Genomic DNA, 22,960 nt, shown 5'->3' on the forward strand with positions numbered 1-22,960 from the left:
CATGTACTGGGCGGCAAAGGCTCTGAACAGCATGATAAGTCTCAATTTTCCTTCCATGGCCTGCATCTTGAACAGTCATGTCCTCATCCCGCGCCCTTGCACTTCCAGTCACAATTCTGACCTCTCCTCTCTATAGTTCTCTCACTGGAGCCATGACTAGAATACCGTCATGAATGATTCCTGATGTTTTTTCACATTACACTGACAAGAATAATAGGTCATTACCTACTGCTTTAAAAATGTTGTCACTTCTATTTACTTACAACAAGGTTCCATAATATTTTATTAACATTTTTTTGGAATTATACAACTTATTTCTAATTAAAAATTATATACTATAAAACACTCCAATTATGCAGACATCACTTCGACTCTCTCACTTAAAACAGGTCTTAAAGTTTTCATGGAAAATAGATTTAATAGTGGCATGACATATGAACTGCTCACAAACATTCAGCCTCCTTCAAATGGTCTAGGAAAGGTTTTCCCCTACACATGCCATATCAGAGGGGAAAGAAAATAGACAACAGTTAAAAAAAAAGATGTAATATTTTACCCAAATATACTTTCTGGAACTTTCCAAGGTTAAAAGTAAACAGGCTTTCTTATGGTATGGAAGATTAAGGGTAGGTGGCAGGGTAAGGATCAGAGTAAAAATTCATTAAAGATTTTATGTGAAAAAATATTTACCAACTAGAGTGTAAAATAAAAATACATATTTTTCTTGAATCTGCAAAATACATTAAGGAAAATATTTAATTCTCCTCTTGATATCACTTAATATTCTTTCTTTTTCTGTATAAATCTCCATTTGACATCTTGACAAATTAATTTTCCCATCAAACTTAAGAAAAAAAAAAAAAAAACACCATATTTTTACAATGAATATGTTAAGTTGTAGAGATCAATAATTATATTGTGCTTGATGCTCACTCCAACACATACCACCATTATACATAGATGCATCTGTGTGAGTGGGAACACCCACACATACACATCAACCACTCATTTCCTCGCATCCCCTTCATCTCGCTACTCTTAAATATCACTCTTTTCAAAGACCAAAAACAGTTAACACACAGATGACTTAAACTCTGCCACATAAAACTGGAGCTAAATGTCAGTGATATACTCTTTCTGAGCAGAAAAAGTAATGGGGTTGGAAAAGGGCATCAGTGCACCGTCTCTGCACAACCTGGGCAACATCACAGTCCTGAGACACATTCCTGTGTGTTTCGCTTAATTACTGTCTTGAGATATGTCTGAGTCCTCATGCTCATAGTCCCACAAGTCTTCCAAGGCAGATGCTGCATTAGAAGAATTTTAACCTATTAGCTTAACTTGTAAAATTAACAATACAGGAGGGGAAACAGCAGGTCATATTATGGCTCACTTTGTTTGCATTCAAAATGTATGAACACAAAAATAAACATTGCTGCCATCTGTGAGAAGAAGAAGGGCAAAGCACTTTTTCTTTTCGTTGCTGAATCTTAAAAGTGTGTGTATAAAAATCAAATGATAGTAAAAGATGTGGTTTATCTCACCTTCAGCAGGTGGGATGAGTGGATATTTTTTGTACAACAATGTCAGATCAAACATTAAGCTGGTGTAACTTGGATGCACTGGAGTGTAGCGGTGCTGAAAGTGGAGATCCCCCAGGCTGATGGCATGGAGCAGTGAAACACCTGGCAACATTTAAAGAAGGGAGGAGGAGGTACTGATATGAGTTATTGATTTAAAATGGCAGCAGGAACGAAACACTGTTTCTTTATGATCAGGTTAAGTTCATATTAAAATAATTACCAAAATATGAGTACACAATTATACTTAATTTTAAAGATATAAGCTTTCAAACATTGATATTCTCCCCTGCCACTAGGAAAGTTTTCTTTTACTGAGGATTGTATCTTTCCTCTTCAAATTTCGCTTATGCAAACAATAATATTTTCAGAAATACTACCTTTTTGTCACTTTCTATTTTCTCGACAAATCCAGGTGTAATTAGTTTTGTAAAAATTTATCCCACCTCTTCGTCATAAAATACTACCGAACTATGTTTTTGTAATAATTTATGCTCTATTTCCAACGATTTTCACTGAGAGCTGATGCATGCATCAAAAAGTTACTAGATGTGAACATAAACAAACCTAGACTTGGCCACACAAAAGACAGAATGACAGGACGTGAGCTTTCTTTTGACACTAAAGGTGTAAACAGTGTGCAGGATTAAAGTACAAAGAAGATAATAAAGACATTTCCTTTAGCAAGGAAGAATAAAAACTGTAGGCAGTTAAGTAATGACAGACTACTTTTAAAGACTGACTGGACTGCAGGAACCTATCCTGCTCTAAAGATTCTAATCATAGCCTCAAACACAAAACTGCAGAAGAGAAAGAGTTGAAGGTTTCATTGTTTATAATGGAATCCTGCCTCATGCATTGATCACACTCTGGCACAGCGTTAAACACAAACAAACAAACAATGCATTGATCACAGATGTCTAATAAGAACATTACAACAGCATATGTTACTTTATAAACAAATGCTGCATTAATAGATTTCATCAACATTACTAGTGTTTCAAAAAACACAAAGTGGTTGGGGAAGGTCTTTAATGTTTGAGGTTTGTAGCTCGTAGTGACTTTTAAGATCATTCTCCCCAAGTGAAATGGAAAAATAATTCATGACATTACCTTTGCGTAGTGCTCCAAGTATGTCATCACTGGATGCGGTGCGATGATCTTGAAAAAGCCGACACATAGCATGCACCAAGCTGGGAATTACCTGACAGTACAGTAAATAAGAGAAGAATAATGTATCATGGTACATGTAAAAGTAAAAAATGTTTCCTTTCTCCAAATAAGTTGTAAGAGTCCCCCTTTTCCCCAAGACAGATCTTGATTTGGTCTTGGAAAGATAACCTACCAATAAGGACCTGTGATAAACGACATTAATGCACTACTCTTAAATGTGCTGTAAAAAATAGCCACATATTCTGTACAAGGACAAATCCTTCTGGATGAAATATTAAGAAGTCAGCAGTAGATCATAATCAGTAACAATATATGTATAACTAAGTTTAATACAAAACAATTATAAAAAGCAACTAATTCAGTAGATAAAATCAAATAAAAGAAAGTTATTTTAACTATTTATTGGTTGGTGCAAGAAATTTATATAGTTTTACTGACGTATAAGTGACAGAATATAATGGTTGTTGCAAAGAAAAAATAAATTATGCTGCCATTTGTTTTCTCTTGTATGAGCTAAAGGTAGGCACAAAATACTAAGTGTGACCAGACACAATATTGTAAGAACTAGAAAAAATGAGAGATTCTAGCATAGCTCATGCAATTTTTGATGCTGTACCTGAGCGCTGCATCTGCAGTCATTCTCCATAATGAGGCTGACGCCATTTCTGTGAAATGAAATGATACTTGACAGACCTCTGGTTACCTAGCACAAGTTCATAAGAGGAGACAGGTCAATGCTAATTCATAATGGGCAATACACAGGTAACATCCCAACATTTCATTACAAGCTTTTATCTCAAATGATTAAATGAGAACTCAGCAAAATTCTATAACACTTGTAATATAGTTGTTTTCAATGAGCTCTTGTTTGACAGTATGGGCAATACACAGTTAACATCTAAACATTTCATCATATGATTTTATCTCACATGATCAAATGAGACAAATCAATGCTTGTTATATAGTTAATTTTTCATTGAGCTCTTCTTTGGCAGTACTCTAGTGCTTTTATGCAATCTATTTTCGATTATTGCCCTTTCCTTCCAAATGCGACATACTTTAGAAGTGCTAAATGCATGAGAAAAGATGAAGGTGCCCATAATATTGTGGTCATAGGGAGTTAGCTGTGGGTTGTTCCCCAAGTCCAGAGAATAGCATGTGGAAAGCAGAGCCCAAAGCTCTCTTTTATGTTTGTCATTAACTCAGGTAACCATCATAAGATGGCATGGAGAAAATATTCTGGTCACAGGTTTAAGATGCACCTTGAACCTGCAAAATTTTCCTTTGAAGTCATCTGTACTAACCACCAGTGCCTCCCATGAGTGCTTGTGCTTCTTGCAAAATTACTGCCCCTACCCCTCTTTAACAAAAGTTCTTACTTAAACAACAACTGACAGAAAAAAGCCATTACTTGGGGATATCATTGTAATTTTTTCTCTGGAAGAAACCTCAAAAAGACAATCTCATCCGTCAAATAATGAATGAAAGTAAACATCACAATGACTAGTATATATTTCAGCTCACGCAAAATAACAGTCTACATACCCATTGAAAAACACTTAAAAGCTGTCCTTTGAATATTTCAGGGGATGATAAACATTTTATAAGGGTCATATGGATACTCAGCAACGTGCAGCTATCTGGAAAAAACATCAGGACAATTTACATCACACACTTTATCTGGAATGGACATAACATTGTTCACTTTAAAAATAAGTTATCTTTAAATCTGCAATCTCCAACTCTGAAATGCTGCTGTTTATTTATGACTCACAAGCTTAAAAATAAGTTCCCAAAAGAAATCGGTAATATACAACAGCTATCTGTCTAGTTTTTCTTTTCAAAGTTTCTGTTTACATCAAGATTAAAATTTTGCACTTTTTGAAGCTCATTTAAAATTCAACATACCATTCTCATGAACAGAGACATTAAAAAAAGTGCATCACAGAATAAAATTTGCTGCAATCATTATAGGCCCTTCAGCAGCATTCAGCCATAGACAGAACATGTAGAAGAAGTAAAAATGTTGAGAAACTTGGTGAACACTGCTCACCAGATTTACTGCAGATGGCAGGCAGGTTTGAAGCTGCTCTGACTAGCTGAGCAAACAGCTGTAAGGCACTAATCCAAATCAAAGGGTGTCCATCAAGATTCAGACAGTCTGTCAGAACCCACGCAGAAAAACAACATACATCCTGCAAAGATGCAAGAGATCTTCATCTACAGTGTGACAAAATCCAAAAACAAAAGGAAAACTACAGGTACAAGTCAAGGATGCTAAGATGATGACCACTTGCTGCAAACACCCTCAACAAAAATCCATGCATCTCTCAAAACACAAAGAATGAGCAGAAAGGAGCAATAAAAACATCTAAGCTGCTAGTTGTGTATAAATCCTTTGCATACTGCAAGGAAGCACACAGTCCCATAAATTCTCCATCTAACTTTTATAGTAAAATATCAGATGGAATTAAAATGATTTGACAGACACAAAGAAATGCAGACAATTTTACCTTCCTACTTCCAGGTCAGATGACTTTTCAGCAAGCACAGTTAATGCACTAAGGCTTTCTTGAACAATAAGTTTGTTGAACTTAGACTTCTGCAAGTGGCACAAACAGCAGGCTTGTTAACATGTCAGAACCACTTGTTAGAGAATTTACAACAAAGTGCTTCACATTTGGGATGACCTTCTTTGATCATATAGGCAATATCTGCAGGTTATTACTGAATAAAAATAATAATTCCAAAGATTTCCTCATAGTGCTTTACATAAATCATACATAGACTAAATCATTAACAACCACGCACCAATATTCGCATATAACAAACAGCTCACTTCTACAACATGCACTACTCGTACACAAAGTAAATTACAAACACACTTTATACATCTTCATGGTCTGGACAGGGTCGCAGTGAAGTCAGGTTGGAAAAGATACAAGTACAAGCTTAGATTTAAAGAAGGCAAGAGAATCAGAGTGACAAAGGCTGATGGGTAATCCGTTCCAGGTTAATGGGCTTGGTAGGAGAAAGACCTCTGTCCATATGTCCTTGTCTTAAATAGTGGGAATCAAAGAAGCTTGGTGTCAGAATATGAGCGGAGAGGTTGTGTGGGCGTATAGTTTCGAGAGGTACTGAGGACCAGTGCCACAAATGGCAGAGTAAGTCAAAGTGGAAAGTTTGTGGGCTATACACTATACAACTGGCAGCCAGAGAAGACAACGAATGATACGTGATATAAGTTCACATCTAGATGGTTTGCAAATGAGGCAAGCAGCATTATTCAGGATGCTTTGAAATCTGTCAAGAAGATACTTTGGAATTTCAGCTAAAAGAGAATTACAATAGTCCATCCTCGACAGCACAAAGGCACAGATTAGAGTTTTAATTGCATTGGTGGTGAGATAATGACAAATAGTGCTGATCCTACAAAGTTAAAGGTAAGCATTTCTGCAGACATGAGAAATATGCTGATGAAAAGTCAAACTCTGATCGAGAGTGACACCCAAGCTGTGGATAGAGGTGGTGAAGGGAATAGATGAGTTGTTTCTAAACAGAGACTGAGGGAGAGAAGGATGACTCAGAAAAATTTCTTTGGACAAGTAACAGTTTAGTCTCATCATCATTCAGTTGCAATCTGTTTTGGAGAATCCAGAACTTTACATCATCTATGCATTCCTGTGTCCGTGTCAGTAGCCCAGAGAGTTCACTAAGTGGAGCTGACTGATAAAGGTGTGTATCATCAGCATAACTTATATGTGACATGGCATGGTGTGACATAACATCAGACAGAAGGGAGGTATACAGCACAAAAAGTATTGGACCCAATACAGATCCCTGCAGGACATCATATCTCAGGACAGAAGCATCTGAGAAAACACCATTCAGAAAAACAGTCTGGGTTTAGTCCATTGTCAAAGCCAGGACAAAGCAACATTATGAATACCAAAAGTCTGTGAAGAAGTATAGAATGATCTACAGCATCAAATGCACCTGACAAGTCTAACAACGCCAGAAATGACACTTTGTCATTGTCAGTACTGAGAAGTAGATCATTTACAACTTTTAGGGTTGCATATTCAGTACCATGGCCTTTTCTATCAGCCATCTGGAAGGGATTAAGAAGACGATTTTGCTCCCCATATAGCTGGGAAAGCACGATCTTTACCAGGTCAGACAGAAAAGGCAAGTTTGAAACTGGTCTGTAATTGCTTAAGCTGTTATGATCTAAAAATTGTTTCTTTTAAGTGAACGAACAAATAGCTGACCTGAACTTGGGAAGAAAGTGCCCAGATGTGAGAGAAGCATTAATGACATAGGTTATATGTGGTGGCAAACTCACTAAACCTTTTGTAGTGAAGACTGGCGTAAGACAGGGTTGCATATTATCACCAACAATCTTCCTGATGGTCATAGACTACACAAATCAAACTGACCAAGCTAGCAGAGGAAGCAGAGAACACTGGCTTAAACGTCAACAGAAAGAAGACTGAAGTGATGAGAATCAACAACAAGCAGGAACTCCCAATCCAACTTCAAGGAGAGAACATCCTGGAAACAGACCGCTTCGCCCATCTGGGGAGCATTGTCAGCAAGGATGGTGGAGCGGATGATGACATCAAAAGCCGCATCAACAAGGCCAGGCATGCTTTCAACAACCTACACCCCATCTGGAACTCCTGAGCATTATCCTTCAGCAGCAAGACCCCCATCTTTAACACCGAAGTGAAGGCAGTCCTACTGTATGGTTCTGAAACCTGGAGAGTGACAAATACCATCAACAACAAGCTCCAGACCTTTACCAACGATGCCTACGTCATACTCTGGGAATAAGATGGCCTGAAAAGATCTCCAACAGCAGCCTGTGGAAAAGAACCAACCAGAATGTCATTAGCCAAAACATCAAAAAGCGCAAATGGGGCTGGATAGGACACACCCTACGCAAACCAGCTGACACCATTGCCAAGCAGGCACTTGAATGAAATCCTCAGGGGAAGAGAGAGTTGGGAAACCAAAGATGACTTGGAAAAGAACATCAGAACCACATGGGCCCAACTGCCCAAAACCAGGTCCACTGGCAAGGTGTTGTTTTGGCCCTAAACTCCTCAAAGGAGCAACAAAGAATAAACTAAATTAAACTATATGTGGTAACAGGACATCTAGACAATCGACAAGCAGAGAGGAGGGGATAACATCAAGTTCATGTTTTGGAGCTACAACTCATACAAATTTCCTTAACAAGCTGTTCACTAAATGGTTCAAAACCACATAACTTAGGTCCATTATAAACTGTATCTGACATAAATGAAGATGGAACAACAGCAGAGTCAAGCTTCTGGCGTATCAATGCAATCTTTTTGGTGAAATCAGCAAATTTTTGTGGAAGTTATTGTGCAGAAAACACTGACGGGAGTGAAATACACTAAATGTCAGCAGATTATTGCTGAATACAGCAGCAAAATGTTACTTTCTACTTTGCCTCTTTGTCTTCTGTTGCCAGAAAATTCAACTTTCCAGACTTTGTCTCCAAACAAGGTATTACTGGAAGAATTTTGTGCGCGCTTATAAAACCTTACAAACTTTACCTCCTGACCAGGTGTCGCCAGTCTGACCAGTTTAAGAAGGATGTTGAGTTCCTGCATGTGTGCTGCTGGAGAAGCAATTGAATCTGGACTTTCAAATGTGGATGAGCTGGACCCATTCTTTTCATCATCACCTTCCATCCCTGAATCATCTGTCTGAAATGCAGAAAACACTTAGCAATTTGACAAAACAAGCATCGCATTCAAATGCCTTAAAAATAAGTCCTACTCAAATGACTTAGCCCAGGTCATGCAATTGGTATGAAAAACAATGATGTTTATGACCAAATATAAGTTGCAATCTGGGAAACATCGTCATCGTATCTGTTTTATGTATGTATTTATAAGGACACTCAAGCTTTCACTCAATCAATATGAATTTATCCAGGCAACTATGTTGTAGATATGAAGATGTTTGCATTCGCAGGTGCAATATAAAGAGTTATGGTCACTTGAGTGATCAGACTATATAATTATTTTGTCATTCAGCACAACATACTGGCAAACACTCAAAACACTTTCAAGTACTCCCAGTCTGTAGAAAAAGAACAATAGTCATGACTGCTGGGCAAAAAGTCCAATACACACTGAATCTTATTTGCATATCATATACATTAAATGGAATCTTCAAATGTAAAATGCTTGTGTATATCTATATATACATACATTTACTGTTCCTACCTTCCTGTGTTCATTGTGATCTGTGTCAAGAGATGAACTACTTGTGTTGACAGGTGGACGTGTCACAGGGGGGATCACTTTAGACTGAATACATGTGGCTCGCACATCTTCATTTAGGCAGAGAAGCTTACGCAGCACTTTTAGGGATGTCAATGTCAATGATTCCAAGTTGTTTGCATACTCAGCACCCTCATGAAGTAACACTTCTAAAGATGCTGTAATGGATTCCAGGGAGCTTTCATAGCCGTTGGGTGTGCTACAACCAGAGGAGGGGCTCATGCACCCACCATGCATGGGGCTGCTAATAATGTTGATGTAATGTCCCAAGTAGTCATTTAAAAGTGGTAGTATTAAAATGCAGCCACTCAGTGATGTTTTAACAGGTGCATGTTGTGGCTCACCCTCCAAAAAGGAAGTTCCTAAAGTCTGTTCAGTTTGCTCTGAATCTAGCAGACTTCGCAGACCCTCAATTGCATAGAGAAAATGTTCTTTTGGAACAACAGCTTTGCATTCCACAGAAGAGGGCACAGCTGGGGAGAAATTTCTTTTGGACTCTGTAGAGCTGAAAAGAGACCAATATCATAAAAACTATGAACTATTCTGCAGTTTGTTTGAATATACCTTTTATGGATACTGTAAAGTTTTTCAGTCACCAAAATTCTTGGGGATAAGAGAAAAAGGTAGCATCTTTATGAGCTTACAAAGTTCACTATTTACGAAGTCAAAGTTTTTGAGATACAGTTCTTTTCCTAGGGTCCATAGCATGTCAGGGCTTCTGCTAAGGCTAAATTCTTTGGGGTCCCAGGGACCCCTTCTTCAGATTTTTAAGGGGTCCCTGTTCTTCGCCCAAATTTGAAGGGGACCCCATTGACGAAAATTGAAGGGGTCCTCCGAACTTTTAATGCGTACAGTATGCAATTTTTTGCGTAAGCAGAAGCCCTGGCATGTTTATCCTGTCCTTGAAAAGTGTGGGACACTTTTCCAGCATGGTGTTGCTCAGATTTTCTTAAAGCCATTCTCAACTGAACAAATATGGATCAAGTTTTCTACTTTGTCAAATGTCCATCTATATTTCTCTGGTTAATAAAGAACAGCCTTTATAAATATTTGTGATGGTATGAATCACATTTTTAAACTCATCCCAAAATAATTTTTCACATAATGATTGCTTTAACATCATCCTAGCAAGTACAGGGGTGTTCTGCAGCTGTGTAGCTAGCACAATGAATTTCAGGGCAAAATGTCTTGCCTTTGACAATTGATATAATCCTCAATGCAGAATGACTCAAGGTCAATTCCTGCACCACCAGACTGTCCCCATGAAAAAGCTAGTACAGGTAGTCCTCGGGTTACAATGGTCTCGAGTTACGTTGTTTCGTGGTTACGACGCTTTATACAACGCTCATTTCGACTTACAAGGTTTAGCGTTGTAAGTCAAACTGTATGTGCTCCTCCTTCCACGTGCCGCGGAAGTCATAGAGTCCAGTACAGTACTGTACAATATTTTACTGTACTTATGTTAATGATAATTATGTAGGGTACTGTGTTAGGATAGGTGTTTAGATAGGCTAAGTGTTTGCAGTACTGTACTGTTATTATGGTACAGTACTGTATGAATGTATGATCCAACTTACGTCGAAATTCGGTTTACGATGCCGCGTAAGAACGGATCAACGTCGTAAGTCGAGGACTACCTGTATATATATATTTGAATCTAATAGGTAACTATAGGTGATGATGTAAATCTTTGCAAACATCTCCAAAATCATTCACAAGATAAATTAGCAAAAATTATATACAACTACATAAACACAGATTTACTAACAAGCATCGTTTAACTGGTGATAAGCGTGAAGTAGTTAAGTCTCGAGTGTACTGCAGCTCTGTAAGATCAAGCCGAGAGGGCAATGCCTGCAGCAGACCTGTAATTCCCCTTTCACATAAGTCCCCAGATGGATTGTAGCTGCACTGAAGAAGCTGAGAGACAATTTGTGGACCAGTCACTTCACCTTCAGACAGTACAAAGAAAAGCTGGAAATATAAATTCCAGTAAGATATAATAATAATAATGAGAATTTATATTGCACCTTTCCAAAGATTTGCTCATCTTTACATAAATTATACATCGACTAAATCATTCCCAACTTTATCAGGTCACAACTGATCTTTGAAACACTGAAGGCAATAATTTCTCTTATACATAACAACACAGATAAATAAATAGTAAATTGTTTTCAACTCTTAAATAAAGTATCAACATGATAGAGGGACAGCAATCTCAGGCTTTGTCAATGGTTGCCCTTGATACAGCTATACAAAGACTCAAAATAAGTTATAAATATTTTGCAACTTATGTAAATACAGCAAAAAGAAACACACTGTAATTCATTGTCTGTTTAAATTTACGGAATTTTTAATTAAAATCATCAAGATCACATGCAAATCATGAGATTCAGTTATGGTTTCTGTACCAGTGAATGGGTTAAGACAGTTTATTGAGTTTTAAATGCTCTTAAAGTTTTTTTTTTATTTCGCAAAAACAAGCGGCCACAATTTATTATTATGTATTTTATTATTATTTAATTTATTATTATTATATTTAATTTATCCTTTGATGCCATTACTAACGTTTCTTTATCATATTTAGTAATATACCATGAAACACAAGGCAATCCTTTCAATAAGTCTACGAACTGTTTAAACAAACCTGTAGGGGGGAAGATGTGAAGCTGAAGCCTTGGGTGTCTGGTGTTTGGCTGGAAGGAAGCTCTGTCTGAGAGGGTAGATGGAAGAGTAAATGGCTCTGTCATTGTCTCTGCAAATATAATACACACAGCCAAATACTCTAAACTTCACAAAAATCAAATATTCCTTTGAAGCATACTACCCTGATCAATCTGAACTTTGTGCGATGAGTTTTATCACATTCAATTTGTATGAAAAACATTGACAAAATCATCACTTCATCACTCCAAAAACTAGAGGTATATCTTTAATGTCAGGAAAAAAAAAAACCAAGCAAAACCTCTACAGCCTGGTTAGAATCTGTAAAATTAAAAATACAATACTATGTTAAATTTTATGCTTGCCTTTCAAATTCTTTCAATTTAGGTAAGGAGTAAATAAAATGCTTCACTTAATAGATTAAATAATTAATTAACAACAGACTGTTAGTCTCTAAAACAATGCATAGACAAACCTCCCAGAGTGAGTAGCATGATAAACCACGAAAGAGAAATTCAAATGCATCTTTAAATTCTACTCTGGAAAAAAGAATTTAGATGAACAGCCCTAAATGTTTACCTGCATTCTCAAAATTTCTGCTTCTTGATCCAGAAACATCTACAGCAGACAAGAATGACTGATGACTAGGAAAACCCCTCTGCTCTGGTGCTTTGCTTGGTCCCGGTGCAACTCGCCTTTTTCGTGGACTCTTCCTGGGACTGCCTTGCGAGGATGAGATGGAAGATCCATGAACATTTAACTCCCGAAGTCTTTCTTCCAGACTTTGGCATCGCTCCTGAAGGCGTTGGCAGTCTTGTGATTTGAATTCAATCAGAGTCTGCAAGCGTTCGTTGTCTGCTTTCAGGCTTTTTTCATGCTCCTTTTGATGTTGTGCTTCTCTTTCCCGTCTGCAATCATATGATGGCTGCATAAATGAGTGCTGAACTATAGCTTGTAAAAAGATTAATTTCTGAAAACAGTTAATTCTCTTGTCTTCTTGATGCTTGACAACAGATGGCAGTACTCTTTTCAAATCCAATACTCAGCCTGAATCAACACTTCCCATGTACTTCCTCGCTTAAATAATTGTGCTGGATTAATTCTTTATAGCTCGGTCAAATATAGATTGTCAAAAACAACTTTTGCTCTGGATGAGTTAAAAAAAAAAAGAGAGTCTAGCTCTTTAACCATCGAAAAGTTGTCTCCCTGACAGTGAACCAGCACATGCCTGGTGAACAGAGCACTCCATTAGTCAGGTGAACAATTGCTCTGTAACAGCATCAAACACAAAGCCCATACACTCTACTTAAACAGCGGGGAGGTCGGGAGGGCCTCGATGTCATGTCATCTAGTAAGTCTCGAAGAAAGAGAATTTACTCTCAAAAATTCATTTTTCTTTGACTGTACTAGATGATGTGACCATAGAAGAATGAAGAGGGAAGAAACAAACAACCCAAAGTTACAACGTAAGGCAAGGCCTGCACAAACACTGACATGTCCTGGGTGCACACCTGAAGCAACCAAGATACTACTGGTAGAGAAAGAAGACACAGGCATCAAGGACACCACTAAAAACAGGACGACAGGGCTTGAGAAGACCTATTAACATAATCAACCTTCAGACGCCAGAAGTATTTTGCACGATTTCTTGCATAAATCACGACCGACGACTGGCTGCAGAGACTGGAACTATGCAACAAAGACAACAAAACTTATCCAGGAAAGTTTTAAGGTGTCATCCCACACACAGAACTCTTTGAACGGCCAAAATTGGGTCAGCTGGGAGAGCATACATCTCAGAGAACCTTGTTGCAGTGGCCAGGGCCAACAGGAAAATTTCTTTTTCTTGACCCTGCCAAGCAGTGCCAATGACCAAGTCTCATGTGATCTACGTGAGTCAACAAGCGCAGACCTGATACTATGATCTCTTGTCTACACACTGACAACACACACGGCAAGAGAAGGCTAATGAAACCCACAGTAACCATTGAAAAAAACTGGTATATTGGCCTTGCTAGCTCACTGTCAGGGAGACAACTTTTCGATGGTTAAAGAGCTAGTGTACACCTTTTACCTCATATGGTCATGTCATCTGGTACAGACAAAGAAGAAACTCTGAAATTTAAAGAGCTATAATACTCACACTCACAGTATTATGTTAACTATTTTAATCCCTCTAAATACTAGAAATATTGTACTTCCTACTAGGCTTTTCATACTTAATTTCAATTTTTTTAATAAAAAAAACATACTAAATATACACTTATACTTGTTCTTCTCAGTTCTATCACTTGTAATTCATGAATAGTATTCAGCACCTATTATCCCTTTCTTCGCGCAGTTTCTCAATTTCAGCTTCTTGTCTGCGGAGTGTATCTTGCAGGAACTTCACCTCTCCATCACGAACATATAGATCACTCTTTGCCTTTTGTGCCTATTATTTCAAAACAAAACATGGAAAAATATCAAATCACGGTTTAAATGATTGCTACAAGTACAAATATCTATTACATGTATACACTAACACTGACTGAAAAATAAAATTAAAAAATGCAAGCAGTAAAAACAAGATGTTACAGTTTAAAAAATATCTGACAATTCAGTATATAAGCATATTTTTCCACAAGAGTTTTCCTCCTCCTCTCTCTTTCTCTTGTGTTTACGTGTGTTAAAAAAGACAGAGACAAAGAAACAAAATTATGCAATGTTAAACAGACAAATAATAGTTATGTTTAGTTGTTCACTGCACAAGCTGGTTGTCATATTTTTATTTAAAAAAGTCTACTGACAGTTTATTACCAGGCAAACACCATATGTCTTAAATAGGTAATGTTTTTCTTACTTCGCTTTTCAGTCTTTCAGCTTCAATGGTTCTCTTCGTTAGCTCCTCTTTCATGGCCACAATGGTACCCAGGTTGCTTTTGGCGTCGACACCAGTACCACTGGCAGCTGGAATGGAGACTTGGTGGGAGAGGTCAGACAGAGACTGGTTAGATGAGTGGTGACTGCTGCTGGACTTGCTAGTCGTCAGTGAGCCAGGTGCTGACGAGCAGTCAGTGCTTGGGGTCTTTCTAAATACAAAAAAAACTTTGCCCACATTTAAGTCTTCAAACTGTGTGCATACTTTTTCATTAAACTAATCTAATTTTGATTAAACTGGACTGGTCACATTGTTATATTTTTTATTTAAGTAGTCTATCATTCTCTTAATCATGACATACAAGAAATAAATTTAATGCAGAAAATTTATTCCACTTTTGAATCCAGTAGTCCCTTTCCTAGAATTTTTACTGAGGTCAGGCCCTTTCCATAATAGTCATTTCAATCAGGATTGATGTAATTTTGAGGCACTTTTTTCCTATCATTGATATTATATTCGACACGCCATGTATACTCCATTATTAACTACCATACAATTTTCTGCACAGATGTTTTCAGCATCCATACCCCACTGTGTTTAGTTTACAACAGCTCAGTCTGTCTGCTCTGAATATCTTCTGACAGATCTTTCTAATCACAGCATTAAACAAAGCCCAAATATCACCTTTACCTACAATAAACTCCTGCTATAGATTAATTTGATTACCTTAAAGAAAACGATGATTCAGACTTTGGGTAAGCAGAGGAACCAGAGCTTGAGGAAGTTGATGTCCTTACTTTTAATCTGTTAACTTCAGCCACAGAAGGGACCTGAAATAAACTGGGGCGATACTGGACTGGTGCAACAGCATGTGAATCATCTGGATCAGGATGATATGAAGTTGAAGGGTGGAGCACTGATTCACCAACTGCCTGTGATTCAATAATGTCCAGGGTATCTAAATCTTGCTGGGTGAGAGTGAAGTTTTTATCCCAGTCCCCAGAGTCATCTGGGTTATCAAGGCGCCGTCTCTTGGATGGCGTCACATTTGTATCCATCCTTGGTTGTTTACTTTTCTATCCCTCTCTGGTGTCTTTTGACTGTGCCATCAACTTGTGGTTGATATTTTGCAACCTGTGCGGCTGAAATAGTAGCTACTCTCTAAAGGCACAAAGGACAGGATTTGTTGCTCTGTACTGATGTCAGATAACTTACACACTATTGATCATAAAAGTCCATCAGGTTCTTCCTTCATTTCATCACTGGATTCCATTTAAACTGTTTATCCGGACACACTGCAAAAGTCATAAATAATCAAATTCTTCCAATAATATTAATAATTCGCGTATTGTCTTAATATTAAAGGTATGATTTCAAAAAAGTCTAAAAATATCAATAATTAATCTATAACTGTGTGTGAGAGAGAGACAGAGTCTTTATAAGAGCTTTATAAGTATAGTAGTATTGATGTACATGTACTGCTATTATGATTTTAATTCACTCGCTGTGTTATGATGATCACTAATGAGATCGATGAAATAGCTCTGATCATAATCGACATTAGTTTGATTAGTCACAACCAACACTAACAGATGCGGAGGTAAGATAACCACTAATCTTAAAGACAAAAGCATTTATAATGCGTATCACCTGCCTAAAAGAATAAAAATAGATCACAGGAATTCTCAATATTGCACGTTTCGTGGGCTAATACAAAGAGTACCATGGGATGCTCTCTTTGCACAGACTTCTGTCTCCTAACGTCTGCAAAATTGCCGCCATATAGAAATCGGTGAATTCAGAAAACAACCCTAAGATAAAACCTTGGTGTTTACCAGTTAAAACATCTTTCTTGAATCAATACTAACTATATAAAATTTTTCATATTAATTATTTTATTTTTCTTAAAAATTTTCTTTTGTAATATTTCCGGTAACTTTTTTAAATATCTCTCCGTAACAACATGGCGCTGTTATTGAGAACATTAGTACGGCAAGGTCGTACTTTAACCAAACTACAATCTCTGAGACAGCATTGTCTAGTTCAACCTACATGTTTGATATCAACATCAAAAAAGAATGAAGATACTTCTACAGCAGTCCAACCCGTGCAAAAAAAATCCGAAGAACTTAAAAAGCTTGAGGAACATTTTGCGAATACTGATCTTGAAGCAGACAAGGTATGTCACAACTTTAAAACGTCCAGGACAGCAAACAAAATAGAAAATGAGGGTAGAATTAGGGTTAGGAGTAGATTTGAATTAGGGATAGGGGGTTCAACTAGGATTTGAAAAATTGTCGGTTTCATGGCATTCATATCTATGTCATGACAATCATTTTCGTTCCATTCAACCACCCATCTAGGATGTACATCTTCGATTTCGCTGCATACAAAGATTTCTACTGGCTGGTAACAAAACATAATTGTAGAGCTGTTTGATTAAATCAGTAATGTGCCTCTTAAAAGAACAGAAAATGTTAGATATTTTTTTTAAACCTCTGAAAGTAAAAATTGTACATTTTAATTTTTAAAAACACTGAAGACTTAGTTAAATAGGTGCTATAACATATTTTGTAATCGTATCAAATGTTGAACTTGTAGATGTGTATAATGTTCTGCATATCCCCATTTATTTTTCGTATGCAGCATATCATTTATCAGATAGTACAGTTTTCTAAAATATTTTATTACCAGCTATAAAGGTGTGTTTATTTTTTAAAAGGATAAGCAAATTTTCACGTTGTTGAAGGATTAGAAATGGCTATTGTTGTTAATTGTAATACAATTTGTATCAGTATGTGTGGTGAAGGTGAATTGGTGCATCTGCACTTGCATTGATGCAGAAAAACCTTAGGTAACTGAGAATTATTCATATTGAAGTCAGAAGTGTTTCATAAATGAAAGGAGAAATATAGAATGTTTCATTTTATTTACCATCATTGCAGAACTGGGTGTCATATGGGTATGAAACTGCAGATCCACAATTGGATTACTTTGCCCATCATGTGACAATGTTTCTTGCTATCACAGTATGCATTTGTTGGGGTTCATTTATTCTTGCCTACATGCCAGACTATAAGTGAGTATTTTTTTTAAATGGATGTTGTTTTTATGCAATTAAGTTTTATTTTCTTTTTTCCAATGAACTTTGTTTAACTGTATAATGCTTCACTGTGAGCTTTTAAAAAAAAATACAATAACAGCTTTGAAGAAACTTTATTAATGGTTTTGTTCTTTAAAAAGATTGTTTAAAATTGAGAAGACTTAAGAGCTGTATATAATCTACTACTGCAGTTTTGTTAAACTTAGGCTCGCAGCTTTGTTTTACATCAGTATCCCTGTTTTTTATACTTAATTGGTAACCAGTTAGATTTGATATCTTTATTGCATTACATGAAATATAGTAAAATAATACATATTCATTTGTCGGCTCTAGCTGCCTTCTGTCAAATGTACTGGCCTAGTTAATGGCTTATTTTGTATTTAAATTGTTTTATTCAGATGGCAATAAGCCATCTGAAAAACTAATTTATAAAATGCAGTTTTCAAATATAATTCCAAATGTTAACAACAGACATTTATTTTTGTCACATGCTACTGTAAGGGAATCATTTACAGTGTTGCTACTACAGTCAAATCTCCCTACTATGCCACCTACCGGGACCGAGCAAAAGTGGCATAGTAGCGAGAGTGGCATAGTAGAGAGGGTTCATAAAAAAGGCTTTATTTGTTCAAGTTACCCGTCAGTCCAAAGCAGGGGTGGGCAATTAATTTTCCCAAGGGGCCGCATGAGAAATTGGGATGGTTTTAGAGGGCCGGACTAATATAGTTAACTCAGTTTTACCTAAATACTGTATGTATAGTATATTTACTGGCGGGCGGGCGGTCAGAGACAGGAGCCTTTGCCCAGGTCTGGTCCAAAGCTCTCAAGAATCGTCGGCTTCGCTAGCTGTCTCCTCTCATTCTCCCCCTCACCTCTTCATCCTCCACCCCTCCCAACCACATCCGCGCACCTGCATCCTGTCGCTAGTCGACCCCCTAACACCTTCCCTCTGTCACGTGGCTGTCACCCGGCCAGAGACCAACCCCCCCCCCCCCCCACATTGCCAGCCTCCACCCTCCATGTGTGCGTGCTATGTTCCATCCACCTAACTGCAATGTCCCACACTACCATACAGTATAGTAATCGAGCACTGCGCGGAATTTCACAACTTGTGTCTTTTAACAGTCACAAAAAAAGTGGCATAGTAGCGAAAGTAGGGGTGGCATAGTAAATTTTTTTTTACATTGAATTTATAGTCGGGACCGAGCAAAAGTGGCATAATACCGAGAGTGGCATAGTAGAGGGGTGGCATAGTAGGGAGATTTGACTGTATTACTAAACTGCAACTTAAATTTCCAATAGTTTTTGTGCTCGTAATCATCCCATCGCCAAAGTTTTGACTGTTTTATTTGCAATTTATCTTTGACCTTTACAGGTTGCGAAGCTGGTGTCAGCGTGAAGCATATTTGGAACTCGAGAGACGAGAGCGAGAAGGTCTGCCTTTAGTCAGCCCTGACTATGTTGATCCCAGCAAAATTAATCTGCCTTCAGATGAAGAATTCGCCGGTGAAGAAATCATCGTCTAGCATGTCTGTCAGACTGTGGTTGCTAGGTTCTCTGCTGCTGTAGGAGACTATGTAAATGTGTCATCATTATCCTAGATGGTTTAGTACGTTACTTTGCAGCAGGAAGAGTTTCATCCCAGAAAATCTAAGACAAAATTATGCATAACACTGATGAGATAAGCTCCATTTATCTCTTGTTTCCTAAGTTCTTCCTGCTCACCATGAAATATATAACACACGTCTAGTGCATGACAGTTCTTTGCACAGGTGTTTATAGGAGTGAAGAAGTGGAATGTTTATGCATTGATAAACTATTGGTAACAAATTTTGAAGCTGCACAGTGATAACCCCTAAAAAGAACTTCATTAAAATTGGTTTCATTTGCACCTGTCTGGCATTCATTGTCCTCTGTATGTATTTAATGACTCTCTTGATAGTCTAGCTGCACCTGCATCATTTGTGTGTGTGTTTGTTTGAAAAGGTCTGTGTCAGAGATATGATATAATGTCAAATGACCCTTTACTTACTGACAGGAAAATAACCTATAATGCAAGTACTGCATCCTTTGTATAGCATGAATAGCATCGGAAGACTTTGGAAGTAAGTACAGAAAAGAGCTACACACCACCTCCAGTGTTTAACAGAACAGTGACATTCTACAGCTTTTGACATGCCCAGCACAGCATCTAATGCTTGAGACAAACATGTCTTAATATTTTTCACTCATGAAAGATTAAAGCTACAGCCAAAGGAATTTTTAAAAGCTAAATCATTTCTCTACAAAGTTTTCCTTGGTTTAAGGCCAGACACCGGTCGAAAAAAAAGTTTTTTGTTTCACGGGATAGCGCGGATTTTTTTTTACCAGCTGTTTAGCCTTTGAATGAAGTTTCAAAAAATTGTTTTACTGCACTCGTCGCGCGATCGGTTGCCATGGAAACAATCCAAAAATGCGCCCAAACAAACATTTTAAAAAGCTTATAACTTTGCCAATTTTGTGAGTAGACTCAAAATTCTGTTTGAAATAGTTACCTAAAAGGAAGATCTACAAACGTAGGAGGGGGATTTTGCAAAATCGGCTTAGTTTTTTTTAATGAATTTTTTTGTAAAACACTGTGTTAAATTTTAAGAAATTTTGATTTAAACGGTATAACTACCAAAATACTAAATATTTCTTGAAAAGCTCTCCTACAAATGTTTAAATTTATATGAAGAAAAGCTCAACCAAATTGCAGATCTATATCTCTTGTCACAAAGAAGGAGTAAGCTTTTGAAGTAAACAGTCTCTAACCAAAACAAGAAACTGAGAAATCGCGGAAAGAAAAACTGAAAGCTTAGTAACTTCTAAACTACTCAATATTTTTTTAAAGCTCTCATAGAATTGTTTAAATATGAATAAAGAAAACTTCAACCCAATTTGGCTGTATCACATGCCAATATAAAGTTATAAGCTTTTGAACTAAACAAGCTTACTAAAACAAGAAACTGAAAAGGCGAAGGAAAACAAAGTGAAAACTTAGTAACTACTAAACCACTAAATATTTTTTAAAAAGCTTCACTGAAATGTTTATATATGTATGTAGAAAACTTCATTCAAATTTTAGGCTGTATCACATGTCAATATAAGTTATAGGGATTTTAAGTAAACTAACTGTAACAAAAACAATGAATGGAAAAAGCCCGAGCAGAAATATCAAGCTTAGTAACTTTGTTTTCTCTAAGCTTTCATGTAATTTACCTGCTGAATGAAAAATATAACCATCTTTCAATGTGTTACTACATATAACTTTAACATTACTAATAAAATTAATTATTTATTCACTTTTAGAAAAGTCAACATGGTTGTGTTGTGTACCCAACTGCTGACCAGGCTTCAGAGAAGTACACAGTAATAAAAACAATGGTGTTTGCAAACATTGAGCAACACAGTTATAGTTTAGTTAGTTATATAAAAGTTCAGTGTCCACTAGCTTCATGGTTTTTGCCATCTTTGGTCTTTTGCTATCTAACATTTAGTGATGCGCGATGTTACATATATTGCTTCCAATTTTTGCGAGCATCTACTGAAGTAGCAGCATTAGTAGGAAACACTCTCATCTTTCTTAGCCTTCGTTGCAGGGTGATGGGATGAACATCAATTAAAGAAATTATTTCAAAAGCTTATAGGGGAGTATAACCAATTCTTGCAGCCCTATGCTCCACTGGGGGCAAATAGGAATAAGAATAACCTATTCATGAAACCTAGAGATACATCATTGAGTGCACCATAATTTGAGCAGCTGCTCATGTTCTGTTCTCTGTATGCTAGGATTATTTTATGAATTACCTCTGTATTCACATGATTAAAGATGGTTGATTTTGTGGCTAGGGGGTATCTTATTTCTGTCAAAGATTTCTGGAAAAAGCACTATAGCTGTCTGGCCTTTTAGGGGGCTGACAATGATGTGCTCTCTAGACACTGAACAGCTTCAAACTTGACTAGTAGCAGTTTTCATTGTTTGTTAGGAATGTTACACATAATTGTCTTCACATTCTGTTTGTTACATTTGGTTGGAGTAAGACCATCCAACCCCACCCACCTTTTTATCTGCAAATGATGTAAGCTCTGTTTCCCTACATTCTGACAAAGTACATAAAAACTAGCATTGCAAGTTGACTCAAATGTGTAAATGTTCGCATCTAGTCCTGATTACTACCGAGATTGCAGCAGAAATGAAAACTTCGCTTTATTTTCAGCTCGCTTACCACATGACTGACGGTGTTTTCGACAGCCGAATTCGTTCACTAAGTTACTTTTTTTAGCTGCTACGACGGTCTAAGAATGTCCACGTGTTTTTATTTTTTTGCACGTGGTATTGTGAAAGAAATGAGCGTCTGACAGGCAAATAAACATTTAATATCAACGTTAATGTCTTAGAAAAGAAAATATCACTGAACTAGCTTTCAGTTGCTGGTGCATTTGTTTATACATCCGAGGCCATGACAGTTGCCTTGTGGGATACCCGAGCACAGCCGAAGAGTGTTCGTGTGCCCTATGACCCCGTCTAGTCGGCATTAGTGAATTTGATTGGCTATATGCAAAGTATGTTACGCATGCGTCCATATAAGGAAGTTTCCGACCCTTTGTGTCGTCTAGAAAAGAGCTTGTATCATAGCTTGGGCCTTCTAAGGGTTTTGACTCAGCTTTGTTTGAAAATTCATGTCTTGACCTTTTGACCGATATACGATGTGACACAGTTGCCCACGTGGCGAGGTGTGTTGCTATGTCTCAACATTCTCTATTCTCCTAATTCTGCGCTCGGGAAAAGTAAATAGGATAGAAGTAGATGTTTTCATTGACAAAATAGACATATTTCTAGATTATTCTATGAAAAACCACTTGGCGAGTGAATAGAACAAAATATAAACTTTGACAGTATGAAGTAATCTGAAAATGGCCAAAATGAAAAATTTTTGACAATTTTTCGACCGGTGTCTGGCCTTAAAGTTAGCAACAGAATTTTTTAATGTAATTGCTTTGTGGTGAAGAGAGTCAAATATGTCTTTAATGGGATGTTTCTCAGTCGTTTTAACTGCTGTCAGTGTAGAGAGGGAGAGAAGGCATTCAACCACACATGAGCTATTCAACCATAGCAAAGAGTCCATTTGATCACATATTACAGAAATTGCTTGTCAAGTTAATCCTCAACAGAGTGAGATCGGCATCATTAAACATGTCTACACGCACGGATGTACACATACAGACAGCAGCA

General features: G+C 37.2%; 2 protein-coding genes across 4 annotated transcripts; one reads left to right on the forward strand and one right to left on the reverse strand.

Annotated features, from left to right (window-relative positions):
• Positions 1-398: 398 nt before the first annotated feature.
• LOC112572321 (ATR-interacting protein-like) lies at positions 399-16,529 on the reverse strand. Of its 3 annotated transcripts, none has more exons than XM_025251935.1 (16): positions 16,327-16,529; positions 15,330-15,898; positions 14,586-14,814; positions 14,062-14,177; positions 12,323-12,651; positions 11,727-11,834; positions 10,845-11,028; positions 9,020-9,581; positions 8,342-8,494; positions 5,267-5,355; positions 4,807-4,948; positions 4,299-4,393; positions 3,370-3,456; positions 2,694-2,784; positions 1,545-1,685; positions 399-1,307 (listed from the first exon to the last, which is right to left on the reverse strand). In XM_025251935.1, exons 2-11 carry the CDS (start codon positions 15,659-15,661, stop codon positions 4,918-4,920), a joined length of 2,133 nt encoding a protein of 710 aa, XP_025107720.1. In that variant the 5' UTR covers positions 15,662-15,898; positions 16,327-16,529; the 3' UTR covers positions 399-1,307; positions 1,545-1,685; positions 2,694-2,784; positions 3,370-3,456; positions 4,299-4,393; positions 4,807-4,917. The 3 variants fall into 3 exon arrangements, with proteins under 3 accessions (XP_025107720.1, XP_025107721.1, XP_025107719.1); XM_025251936.1 differs by having other exon boundaries at positions 3,370-3,418; positions 16,254-16,529; XM_025251934.1 differs by having other exon boundaries at positions 16,254-16,529.
• Positions 16,530-16,542: 13 nt separating this feature from the next.
• On the forward strand, positions 16,543-19,599 carry LOC112572322 (NADH dehydrogenase [ubiquinone] 1 beta subcomplex subunit 11, mitochondrial-like). The gene is made up of 3 exons (XM_025251937.1): positions 16,543-16,782; positions 17,549-17,682; positions 19,082-19,599. Exons 1-3 carry the CDS (start codon positions 16,567-16,569, stop codon positions 19,230-19,232), a joined length of 501 nt encoding a protein of 166 aa, XP_025107722.1. The 5' UTR covers positions 16,543-16,566; the 3' UTR covers positions 19,233-19,599.
• Positions 19,600-22,960: the final 3,361 nt, after the last annotated feature.

Source organism: Pomacea canaliculata, linkage group LG9 (genome assembly GCF_003073045.1).
Source record: "Pomacea canaliculata isolate SZHN2017 linkage group LG9, ASM307304v1, whole genome shotgun sequence".
Taxonomy (NCBI): Eukaryota; Metazoa; Mollusca; class Gastropoda; order Architaenioglossa; family Ampullariidae; genus Pomacea; species Pomacea canaliculata.

Coding starts and splice junctions, on each gene's coding strand:
- LOC112572321 (XM_025251935.1), bottom strand. CDS start 15,661: ATGGATACAAATGTGACGCCATCCAAGAGACGGCGCCTTGATAACCCA. Junction 12,652..14,061: donor CGCGAAGAAAGGGATAATAG/GTGCTGAATACT, acceptor ATATGATTGCAG/ACGGGAAAGAGAAGCACAAC. Junction 9,582..10,844: donor TCACCAGTTAAACGATGCTT/GTTAGTAAATCT, acceptor GTCTCTTTTCAG/CTCTACAGAGTCCAAAAGAA.
- LOC112572322 (XM_025251937.1), top strand. CDS start 16,567: ATGGCGCTGTTATTGAGAACATTAGTACGGCAAGGTCGTACTTTAACC. Junction 16,783..17,548: donor CTGATCTTGAAGCAGACAAG/GTATGTCACAAC, acceptor CCATCATTGCAG/AACTGGGTGTCATATGGGTA. Junction 17,683..19,081: donor GCCTACATGCCAGACTATAA/GTGAGTATTTTT, acceptor TGACCTTTACAG/GTTGCGAAGCTGGTGTCAGC.